Source organism: Pithys albifrons, chromosome 1 (assembly GCF_047495875.1).
Source record: "Pithys albifrons albifrons isolate INPA30051 chromosome 1, PitAlb_v1, whole genome shotgun sequence".
NCBI lineage: Eukaryota > Metazoa > Chordata > Aves > Passeriformes > Thamnophilidae > Pithys > Pithys albifrons.
This window is the reverse complement of record NC_092458.1, coordinates 2,377,122-2,389,375: the sequence shown is the minus strand read 5'-3', so window position 1 is coordinate 2,389,375 and position 12,254 is coordinate 2,377,122. Positions and strand designations below refer to the sequence as shown.

At 36.9% G+C, this 12,254-nt stretch overlaps 1 protein-coding gene across 11 annotated transcripts in view; it reads right to left on the bottom strand.

Moving 5' to 3' along the window:
• The window catches only part of DMD (dystrophin), a 1,187,916-nt gene that overhangs the window by 409,811 nt on the left and 765,851 nt on the right, over window positions 1-12,254 (bottom strand). For all 11 annotated transcript variants that reach the window (XM_071568723.1, XM_071569521.1, XM_071566241.1 and 8 more), the window contains one exon: window positions 9,861-10,025. In XM_071568723.1, the coding sequence (XP_071424824.1) occupies window positions 9,861-10,025 (165 nt within the window). The remainder of the gene's footprint in view (window positions 1-9,860; window positions 10,026-12,254) is intronic.

Genomic DNA, 12,254 nt, shown 5'->3' with positions numbered 1-12,254 from the left:
CAGGGCTTGTGCTCCAGTCCCTTCTCCAGCCTTGTTGCTCTTCTCTGGACTCGCTCCAGCACCTCAATATCCTTTCTGAACTGAGGGGCCCAGAACTGAACACAACACTCAAGGTGTGGCCTCACCAATGCAGAGTACAGGGGAAGGGTCACTGCCCTGGTCCTGCTGGCCACGCTATTTTTGATACAGGACAGGATCCCATTGGCCTTCTTGGCCACCTGGGCACACTGTTGGCTCATGTTGAGCTTCCTGTCAATTAGTACTCCCAGGTCCCTCTGCCTGGCTGCTCTCCAGCCACTCTGTGCCCAGCCTGGAGCGCTGCAGGGGGTTGTTGTGGCCAAAGGGCAGGACCCGGCACTTGGCCTTGTTGAACTTCATCCCATTGGAATCAGCCCATCTCTCAAGTCTATCCAGATCCCTCTGCAGAGCCCTCCTGCCTTCCAGCAGGTCGACACTCCCTCCCAACTTGGTGTCATCAGCAAATTTGCTGATGATGGACTCAATCCCCTCATCTAAATCATCAATAAAGATGTTAAACAGGACTGGACCCAACACTGGCCCCTGGGGAACACCACTGGTGACCAGCTGGATGCAGCTCCATTCACCAGCACTCTCTGGGCCCAACCCTCCAGCCAGCTCTTAATCCAGGAGAGGGTACACTTGTCCAGGCCATGGGCTACCAGCTTTTTCAGGTTTTTTTGTACTACTTATTTTCTGTACAGACAACCAGAAACCCCATAATTAAATGGTCTTTGATTTTATGTTATAGGTAGGATGGTTTCTTTGCAAAATTATGACTCTACTTATTTACATTCTGTGAAAATGGCACAGTAACTTTACTTAATCTTAGCAGCTCTATCTGATCAAAAGATCCAAAAAGCACCACAATATTAAAATTCAGAAAATTGACTCTACTTTTACCTGTAAATTTATACTTTGCAAATTTGACTTTATAAAATACTGACCCACAGATTCCAAATAGTAAATACCAAAGCAAATAATAAACAGCAACAGCTAAAATTTAGCAGTAACTAAACCCATATAAACATCAGCCTATTTCTAAACTTTTCTTACTAGACACCATACTTCCCATTCTTTACATATTTAGGCTCCTTAAAATAATTTTAGCTAATAGTGCCTGTCAACCAGATCGCAACACAATAAAACTTTCTTACTATTTGCAGATGCACACAAGTACAGTTTAGAAAAAAGTGATTCTTTTTTTTTTTACTGCAAAAATGGTTTTTACTCCCACTTAAGGTACTTTTCTAAAGCCTTAGCACATCACAAATGTTACATGGACTACATTTAAAAAGTGCAATCTGACTGCAACAGATTGCAGAATGTTAATTTTATCTTAGTCACAGTTGCAGTAGGTTGTGACAGGAAAGCTTTTACTTCTGGTCTCTTATTCAGTCATTTTGATTTTTATATATTTAAGAAAGCCCTATTATTCTCAGTCTGTTATTCTGAAACCTGATTTCTCAGTCTAACCATTCTTCTAAAGCTGTTCTTTGAAGCTTTCTAGGGTTCTTCCTGTAAGCAAAATATTTGGGAGTCTCTAATCGAAATTCTTGATGACAGGGGGTTCTATCATACAGAGAATTAGAAACAAATATGACTACAGGAAAATAAATATTTAGAGAAAAGGAAAACTAGGATAAATCTAGAGGAAAAGTTGATTAGACTTTGCAAAGGTATTTTCTTAAGCTGTCAACTAATGAAGCATCACTTGCTACCCTCCCTTCCAAGATTCTTTTTCGTGCAGATGAAGTAAAAAAATCTCTGCAGAACAGTCAGAAAGAGGATAGAAAGGTCAGTATTTGCACAACTTCCTTTAGCCATAACTTTGGAGCTCCAAAGATTGTTGATGCTGCAGGCAAAGCTGTTTCAAAGTGGAAAGTATATCCACATATAGGACTATATCCACACGTTCAGAATAACATAACCCTAAAAGGTTTAAGTGTATTAAATTTGGATGGCTGGCTCAGAATAAACACATTTCAAAGTGCTCATGTATGTCCTTAAATATTCCATTAAGGAGACAATGCAGAAGCAACTATAACTTCCACATTAGAGCAACATTTGCCACCTACTTAGACCCTGATTATCTCACTTAGCCAAAATAACCTTGTGATTAAAGATAACCACATTATTATCAGGACCAGAAAAATAATTGCTTTGACCACTACAATAATTGCTTTCTGAACTAATATTAATTAGATACTCCATATTTGCTTTCTTGTCTGAATTAGAACAACAGTACTGGTGGTGAAAAGAGTTTAGGAAAGAACTTGGTTACTGTCTATTAATGCAGTATTGGACCCCTCTCTAGTTTGGCAAACAAAGCAGTGACAGAAAGATGAAGTTAAATATACTCGGCTGAGGAAAAATGTGAGGGTTTTTAACTCAACTGTTGAAGCAATTTACCACAAGATGTGGATGACTGTTCATACATGGAAATTGAAAACCAGTCTTAGCTGGTTTGGTTTTGTTTGGTTTTTTCTTTTCTTTTTTTTTTTTTTAATAATTATTATGTTTGAGAAAGGTGTGCTGTAGTTCAAACAGACAATTCAGAAGACTGAAAGGATGACTTTATAAAGCAGGTCTGACTGAATGACCAGAGTGGTATCTTCTGCTCTTACACTGAACCAACTATATTAATGCTTTGCATATCTCAGAGACAACAAATAGTGTCTTTTCAAAGTCAGCTGCAAGGCTGCCATATATCATGCAATAGATGTAACTGTTTCTGTATAGAGGTTTCATATAAAATTTTAAGTCCAGCAGTGCCTGTGGACTTGTTTTAGGGGTTCTTCTTATATCAGTATTTTTGACAAAAGGACTATGTGGCAGAATGTTTGTCAATGATGTCTATGATAAAAAGGAAAAAGGAAAGCACAGACTATCTTAACAGAAGTTTGCCTGTGTCCATACCTCAGTAACTGCTGCACAGCTTGCTCTGTTGCTAATCTAGGATCTCCTGCTGTTAGGTAGATATCCACATCCCCATACATTTCTAGCCCAAAAAACTGCCAAAGTACCCTAAGAAATATATATCAAAATGCTGAGAAACTGCCACAGACTTGAAGGAAGCAAGACTACCTTAGAAAGCCCAATAAGCAAGGCAAAAGTGGAGACAGTGCTGTTTGGATGAGGAACCAGGCAGATTTGAAAAGGCTAAATAAAACTTATGTCAAAAATCCCTCACTGTGAGACAATATCTCATATCAACCATGTTATCCTGCAGGGCCTCAGCTTTTCACTGAGAGGATATGGTTGCATTAACAGTTAAAAAGCAGCTATCAGTTCCTAGGCTTCAGATTTACTTATATGAATAAAATTGTGGCAATACACCCAGCAAAACCATGACATTTGAATGCTCAGGAAATTAGAAAATGCACATCTTTAGCTGTGGATTTTCATTGACAAAGAAAGATAACTGGTTGAGAAAAATAAAGTTGCTCAACATCAGCTGAAAGCAGGACCAGAAAAATTGGCTTCACATAGTCAACAGTATTTAGAGAAATTACTTAAAAAAAAATAGTACCAGTACATATAAAACCAAGCACACAGTAAGAACTAAACTTCAGCATGGCAGTGCTGGAGGTGTCTCCTGCCATGGTTGTATCCAAAGGCTGTGGCTGTAGCACGCACAGCTCAGACACCAGTGCTGGCAGAAGCTGTACTGTAAACAAAGCTGTACTGGCAAGCACTTCAATCTTTTTTCTACACTATCATGTAGACAACTTTTGTACTATTTTCTTTGCACCATTTTGTAAAATTGGAAATTCATGATGATATCATTTAATTTGTGAAGTATGAATGCTAAATCATGCAAATAGATGCCAGAATGAGGGTAAATCCAGGTCAAAGAAAGAATGCAGAGAGAGTCATACTGTTAAGCTTGGAAAAGTAGAGTTGTAAAAGACACAAAAAGAAGTATATTTTAGATGTATGAGAAGCTGGTACACTGCAAAAACCTGGAAGAGTTCCAGTGTTCACAAGTAGTTCCAATGTTCAAGCAGAGGAGTCAAGACACTCTTATAGATGTAGATTGCATTCCTTCCCCTTGCATATACATAAGTATTTCACAGGCACAGTCTATATTATTCTATTATATAAAATGAAGATTATGTCAATTTGGTGAAAATTATATTCACTACTAACAAAGAACTAAGATCCATCCTACTAGTTTAAATTTGTACCTTGCAAATATGCATTTCAATGGATACTTATTTGGATAGTTTCTTAAATTAAAAAAAAATCTTTGCCTGTTTACAGAAGGAAATTGTAATTAGGATTAATATCATGACAAACTAATACTGGTACAGGTGCTTTCTAAATCATGAGAAAAAAGAATCCTTTGTCTACTCTTTTTTTATTGAGAAATTAATTAAGGCCCAAGTGTAATTTTTGACACCACTGCTAAAAATTATCATGCTTGATGGAAGGTCTGGGTCTTAGTTGTGGCCCTGCAGCCTCTACATTACAGTCAAGAAAATTATGAAGACAAATCATATTGGAATAAAATATATTAGGCTTTCTGAGCCATAGAGTAATTATTTGAAGTAGGTGTAGAGTTATGATAATACAATGGGCTGAAAGAATACAAAAATTTCAATTCAGCAGGGAATATATATTAAAATAAATGCTGTTGCAAATTACAATAGGTTTTTTTAGGACTGAATAACTTTAAAAAGTTTGTTTGAACAATTCCACACTGTTCACATTTTTGTTAGCAATTTTGCTGCTTTTTAAACTGACATATGTAGATAATTCAGAAACTAAGATGTTGCCTAAAACCTCAAATGACATAAAATGTTCCAGTGATTGTAGGACTACGAAGTGGCCCAGTATGTTCCTTAGTCACCACAAGGTCTTTCTCCAAAAGGGTGGCCAAGAAAGGTGCTGGGCTTGTTCAATCTCTTTATGTCTGCATCTCCTGTTCTTCTGTTTCCTCATTGCATTACAGCGAAGTAGAAAAGAGCCTGTCTCTCTACATACATTGGTACTAAACTCAGGATACAAGTCTAGGAAACAAGTGGTACTGAGCATCTGGATCCATGCTGCAGGGTTGGAAGAGGCTGACATGATATCATGGAATTAGTCACTTGGTTAGTTAATAACTGGGGGGGAACAGAAAGAGAGCCTTTTCTTAAGTGATTAAATCATAGAATCATAGAATGGATTGGGTTGGAAAAGACCTCCAAGATCATTGAGTCCAACCCTTGGTCCAACTCCAGTCCCTTTACCAGATCATGGCACTCAGTGCCACATCCAATCTGTGTTTAAAAATCTCCAGGGATGGGGAATCCACCCCCTCTCTGGGCAGCCCATTCCAATGCCTGAGCACTCTCTCTGGAAAGAATTTTTTTCTGATCTCCAACTTAAATTTCCCCTGGCAGAGCTTGAGCCCATCGTGCCCCCTTGTCCTATTGCTGAGTGCCTGGGAGAAGAGACCAACCCCCACCTTGGACAAATCACATTGGACAAGAAGATGTGTCATAGCAACCTATGCTAATGGAATTTTGAAATCCAGGATATTGGTAGGCTGCAGAGCTTTGGTTGGGCACAATCACAGTCATTGGTTGTTCCAGTCTGGATTCAGCATTACAAGGATATGTACGAGGGCAGTGGCATAAGAGACCACTCTACAGGAACTGAAAAACTGCTAAATTACAGAAATTAGCATTATGAGTGGTCTTACTACCCCAAGAGCAAGTGCCAACATGTTTGTAACCTCATGTTGCAAGGAAGGTCACAGTCAGCACCCTGGATGGAGTTCACAGAGCAGATCCACAGAGCTGTGATCTGAAAGCATAACTAAGTCAAAAGACATAGAAAATGGACAATGCCAGTGACACTGAACCCAGCATTTTCATATAACCAGTTTGTATCCTTCCCTGAATTTTTATGTGGTGCCAGGAGAAATGAACCAAAAAGGGAGAGGGCATATAGTCAAGCTCCTCAGCATGACTGCCCACCCCACTGAATCGGGAGCGTTGCTTCTGTCACAGACAAACCCCACAAGCCGAGGCAGTGCCCAGGGATGGACGGGGGTTAGCACCAAGCACAGAGGCAGCAACAGGCTCTTTGGATGCAACTGTCTTCTTCTGGGCATTAAATTGTTGCTGAAAGGATGCACTGTGCTGCACCAGCAGACCTCTAGGCCAAAAAATGGTCCTGTACACTTTCTAATTACTAATAAAGACATAGTTTGAAGAGCCAAAGAGGGATTTTAATCGCTCTACCTGTCACCAAGCCCAGTTACACATTAGGTCTTAAAAGTCTTACTTTCTGTAAAGTTCACTGTAACAAAATGTAATAATTTTGCCTTTGGTTGCACCTTTGTTACTGTTACAGAATTACTTTTCTGCCACCATTGAAGGTTAACACTTCTGGGGATTTTATTTAATTTTTCTTCTAAATAATATTAAGGGACTTCTCATCTATTTTAAATAGCTGATTTTTGCACAGGTGGAAAAAAAGTATGAGCTTTTAAATTAGTATTAAGTCATAGAAATTCAAAGTTAGTGTGACTCATGCAAGTGAAATTATCAGATATTCTCCTTTATATACTAATTATGCAAGTATTCTATATATCAATATTATTCCTAAGGTTAAATCAGATTATCTGATAAGAACCTGAATTTATTATATCCTTTGATTTATAGAGGAAACTGCAATGATAGTTATTGATTATAGTTGCATGCCAGAAGCAAAGCTTGCTATGGTTTTGAGAGCAATAAATAACAGTATTTTGGGAAATTCTTGCAGAATAATTTTAATTGATCTTTTAGATGCACTTTAGTTTGTGTATCAAGTTTTAATTTCGGCTGCCACACATTTCTGTAACTGAAATTTGCTAAAGCTAAGAAAAAAAGGCAAGAAACTTGCTTTAAATCAGGCATATTACTTTGATGCAATATTGCTAACTAGCTAAAGACATCACAGGCATCTATTTAAAACAAACACGTGTTCCCATCTTCTTTCTCCTCTACTTATCCAACCCCACATGTTCTACTTGTCAATTATTTTCACCTACTTCAGAGGTCAGAAAATTTCTAACAATCAACATTTTGTGATTTTAGAAATAAATATCCTCACAATACTTAAAATTTATACCCAAATCCTTGCCACTTTTGTTAGTTTTGGAACCCTTTTCCCCAAAAAATAACTTCAAAACCAAAAGAGACAGGAGAGGACTTAAAGGTTGAGAAGGAAGCAGAAGAAGTTTACCTTGCAGGCTTAGTAAAAATATGAAACACTTGGACAGAAATTTCATAAAAGAAAATGTTTCAAGTGAAATTAGAATTAAAACTGTGAGCCATTATGTCAAATGCTATAACAAAAAAAGTCTGCTTTTCCTGGGGACTTATATGAACTTGGTGTTTTTCACTTGAGTGCTATATTTAAAAATTGGATTGTCAGTTTTAAACCTCTTCTTCACATTTCTAGGGATTTGGAATATCCAAAAAGATTCTTTGTGAAATCTCTCATCCAGTCTCTTTTCTAAGAATGTTAACAATGTGGTTTTCCTTCTGGTGATCATCAGTGTCACTCTTGTTTCTGAGAAAAGGAGTCATGAAGCAATTGAGACAGATAACATACTAATAAGAAGCAACACTCTTCATAAGATTAGTCTCTACAACAGTGTAAAAACTGACATCTACAATAAAAAACTGGACAACATTTAAAGGCAAGTGATGCCAAAGGGGTTTTTGTTCTGATTTTCACATTTTGTAGATTTTAGGAACACAGTAGTTGTAGATTTGTAGAGGGTTAATATTTCTAACAGTTTAAGTTTAATGCCTTTCTATCACTACCCCTGTCCCAGAACAGGGAGCTCAAATTCCTTTAGTTAATTAATCTTGTTCAGACTCCTTTCCAAGGTAGAGCTGAAGGATATCAGAAGGCCCACAGAATGAAACATAAACACAGGTCAGAGTGACCCAAAAGCCAGAACTGGATGAACTCCAAGAGACCTTTGTGTGCCTGAGGAAGAAGAGCTGATGAAGACAGAGGGTCTTGACGACCCCAGACCCAAGTCCAGGGGTTGGACCAGGGGTGGGACTGGGGCTGGACTGAGAAATGTGTAAAGCAATGATTGGAGGGATCTTATTATAAAAGCCATGGAAACAAGAACTGGGGCACATGGATGTCATCCTGTATTCCTGTGGGCTGTAGGCCCTGTGATATTAAAGGACCTTTACTTTTTATCTTACCCTGCACTAACGTGGCTCAGAGTCCTGTTTTTGGGGGGAAGGGTCATTCACAGCATCACAAGTGATTGTATTTTATCAATGAAAGAAATATGGCAGGATTTCTCACTGAAAGAAATTTTATTTAACTTTCATTTGAGCTTTTCACTGTTTTCCCTCACTTCTCAGGACATACTTGATTTCATCCAATAATTTTTTTTTTAAACTTTTAAAAATTAATTCTTTTTTGTTCTTTAAACAGTTTTTCAGAAATATTCTTGTCACTTGACCATTACAGGACTGAAACAGCCAAGCAAAACATTTCATCCACAAGCAATTTTAAAAGCAGTGCTTCTACAATTTGTAGAAATTTAGCCCTGCTTTCATTTTATATAAATTTCAATGATGGAATCATTCTGGAAATAAAGGAAATAAAATAGAAAAATATAAGCAAAAATTGGATAAATCATCTAAAAAATAGTTAAAATACAGGAGATAAGAATACACAATTTTCTTGAAAGCCAAATTCCACCATTCAGGACATATACAGACACTTGCAAAGAGCTACACTAATTTTATTTTTAGAAAGAGAATGAATGTCATTGCTGAACTCATTCTGTCAATTACAGGACTACAACAGGACTTCAGTTTCACTATTTTATATAATGTGATTGTATGACAAAAAAAGTGTTTGAGCATTAAAACAGTTCCTTAAGAGAAAATAAGTTAAAATGAATTTAATAAATATACTCAGCAAAACCACACATCTTCAGGATCAGGTATTACTCCATTTCATGCAAGACAGGACAAGTTTTGAATATTTAAATTTTTTTCCTTTTTCACTGAAAATTGGATCATTACATCAGAACAAAACTCAGCATTTTCAATATAATCTTTATCAAGGTGAACAAGATACTGAGGTACCATAAAATGAAACTTCATAGCTTTTGTTTATCTATTGTATTTTAAATACTGCCCCAGTTTATGTGCAGATAAGACCATATATGCATAGACAAACTGCAAGAGCAAAGGGTCCAAGTACACACTCAATACACCCACCAGGGCAGGTGATTCTAATCAGTATTTTTCATCTTTAATTTCTTTGGCCTCACTCAACCCATATACCAGCATCTTTTTTTATACTTAAACACATATCAAGGATCAGATTGTAAATATTTTTGTCACAATTATTAGACAATTAAATTATTGATTCCTGGAGCATTACCTGTGCAGTTAAATATCACACCTTGCAACATAAGAATCATGATATGGTCCTAAATATTCTGGTTTTCATGTAGTCATATTAACTTTAATGAAATAGCTTAAATGGTCAACACTGATATTCTGAATTTTAGTTTGCTTTGTACTAAGAATTGCTGTATCAACTTTTGGAGATATTGTTTCATGTATATGGCAAGAATAATAGGTTACATTTATGTTATATCTTGGAACTATTGGTTCTAACCTGCCCTTTCACTGGAAACCATTTATTGGAAAAAATAATTTCCTTAATTCATAAAGCTTTGAACTTCTGGGGACTATTGCTGACTTCTATTGCAAAGTTTCATCATTAATAAAACCTATACAGCTGATGCTGGAACTGAATTTTTGACCACTAAAGATTCCACTACTTTTATAAAATTGAAGAAAATTTACCTTTATATCAAAGGCTCCTGGCTGACCCTCTCTGTTGTAAAGCTCCAGCTGGTTCTTGACAGGTGTTACCCACAATATCACCTGATTCAGCTGCTGATCAAGTTCAGTGAAATCCTTTAGCAGAATCTCTATTTCTTTTTGTTTCTCTGGAAGGTCTTTGGACACCTGAAAAAACACCAGAAGCCACTGTTTTGGTCAGAAAAAAACCCCAAACAAAAACCCAACAAGAACCAAAGCACAAAGCACTTTAACACTCCATACATATACACTTATATAAAATGTTAAAATGGAAGTTTTATGTACTGTTAGGAAGAAGGGAAAGAAAAAGGAGATCCACCAATCAAAATATTATGATAGGTATCTTGTAAATCATTTGAAACACACTATGTCCAAAAAAAAAAACAACAAAAAAACCAGAAAACCAGCAAAACCCAAAAAACACATACATAAAACAAACTCAAAAAATTTTTCTTTTTTTAATCAAACCTTAGCATTAGGGGTCTCAGTGTTATGGGTTCCCCCAGGTGGGCCTAGATTTGGGCTCTGAAGTCTGGACTAGGCTGAAGCTGTCAGCTGACTTGAGCTGGGCTGAGCTAACAGCTGACCTCTTCTAGCCAGTAACTTTGTATTCCATACCACATTATGACATCATCTCCAGGGCAGTAGGAACCAGTGTGGGAGTGGTTAAGGCAGTCACTTCTCAGCCTCCTCTTGGGAGGACACACGATGCTGTCCCAGGGGGGATGGAGAGGACCAGGCCCACCACTGGCTCACAGGGTATCTCAGGAAAGTCAAATGTGTTGTTCTGGGTCTCTCCTTTCTGCTTGAGTTTGTCTCCCTGGGGAATAAGTCTTTTCTTAAGTAATGTGTAGTTAGGACAGTAGAATTTGTGTGTTCGTTAAGAAGTTGAGGTGGGGAACTTGTTGTTGCAGACTTGTGTGAGTGAATATTTGTACTCTCTTCTAATTGTCTCTTTCTTTCTGTAAAAGTATATGTAGATTTAGTATAAATGCAGTTTGAAGTGTTTTTTTCTTTCCCCTCTCTTTTCCTCCCTTTCCCTGGTGTTGGGAGGGAGGTTTTTCTCTCTGTGCTTGGGGGGGTTGGCAGTTGCTTATCTCAAACCAAGACATCAATTTTTTGGTGGAAAAATTGTTATCTCAGTATCATATTTTCACTGTTTTAAAAGTCACTTCTTAATCAGAAAAAACAAAGTGAAAATATGAAAACTATCATTTGAATGGTATCTAACCTTTCTTGACCACTTGAATGTAGATATTTATAAGCATGCATTTTCTTATAAGGTGTTCAGAGTTGCCAGTTTGGTCCAAATATGCATAAACAGATGAATAAAATGAAGAAAAATAATGAAGGAATTCTGACCAGGCCATTTGGTTCTCTGATTTGCATTCAAAGCAGTCAGATTTTTAACTAAGCACATTCATCTGTAACAACAATATTAGAAATTAAGAATCACTGAATGGCATAGTTTAAATCCAACCACACTGAAGCTCTTGGAGTAAATGCAGGAACAGGTTGAAAATAAATAAGGCAACACAAAGCTCCATGCTGTCCTTCCCAGATTGTTTTCTATAGCTAGAGAGGTGAGGTGTCACAATCCTACACAATGGGAAACATTGCAAACATCTACTAGGGGAGAAACCATCTGTACTTTAAAAATAAAACAAAGCACAACAGCAAATATAGGCCTGGGCAGAGATACAACACAATTGCAGTTCATTAGAAAAATCAGCCAAGAAATATGGTTAGATTTCCATATCACAAACCCCAAGATTTCCCAATGCTTTTAAGCATATTTTTAACCAAAGTGACCCTCTTAAAAGTAGCAAAACTTGTTTCTGAGACACATGAAAAAATAAAAATTCCCTGTAAAGTTAAGCAGCATTAATGGAAGCGTTGCTGTCACAATGTCCTTAGTGCTCTGTACTAATTTCTAATCTCTAATGATGAAATTTTTCAGGGGACAGTAAATCTAAACTCAGTCATGAAAGCAATGAGTGTTACTAAAACTTAACCACCACCAGCTGAGAATGGAAAGAAAATAACTGTCTCATGTACTGTGACATGAATATTTTTAAAAATTTGGTTTGCTAATACTGATTTATTGATACTAAAATAATCCCTCCAAATATAATCTGTGACTTATTAGATTGTACTTAAGTGATACTTGTAATTTAAGAAGTTGATTTACCACATATTATCTCCATTTTTAATAAAAACTGACCCATGAGTCAAATTATTTTTTCTCTTTTCCTAATCTTTCAACTGTAATAAAAGCTGCTTTTCCAGAATGAGCCCAGAAATGAAAGAAAACAATTAAAAATGCATTCATTTCCCTTATGTGTTAACTCAATATTTATGCAGACCTTGGCCTAA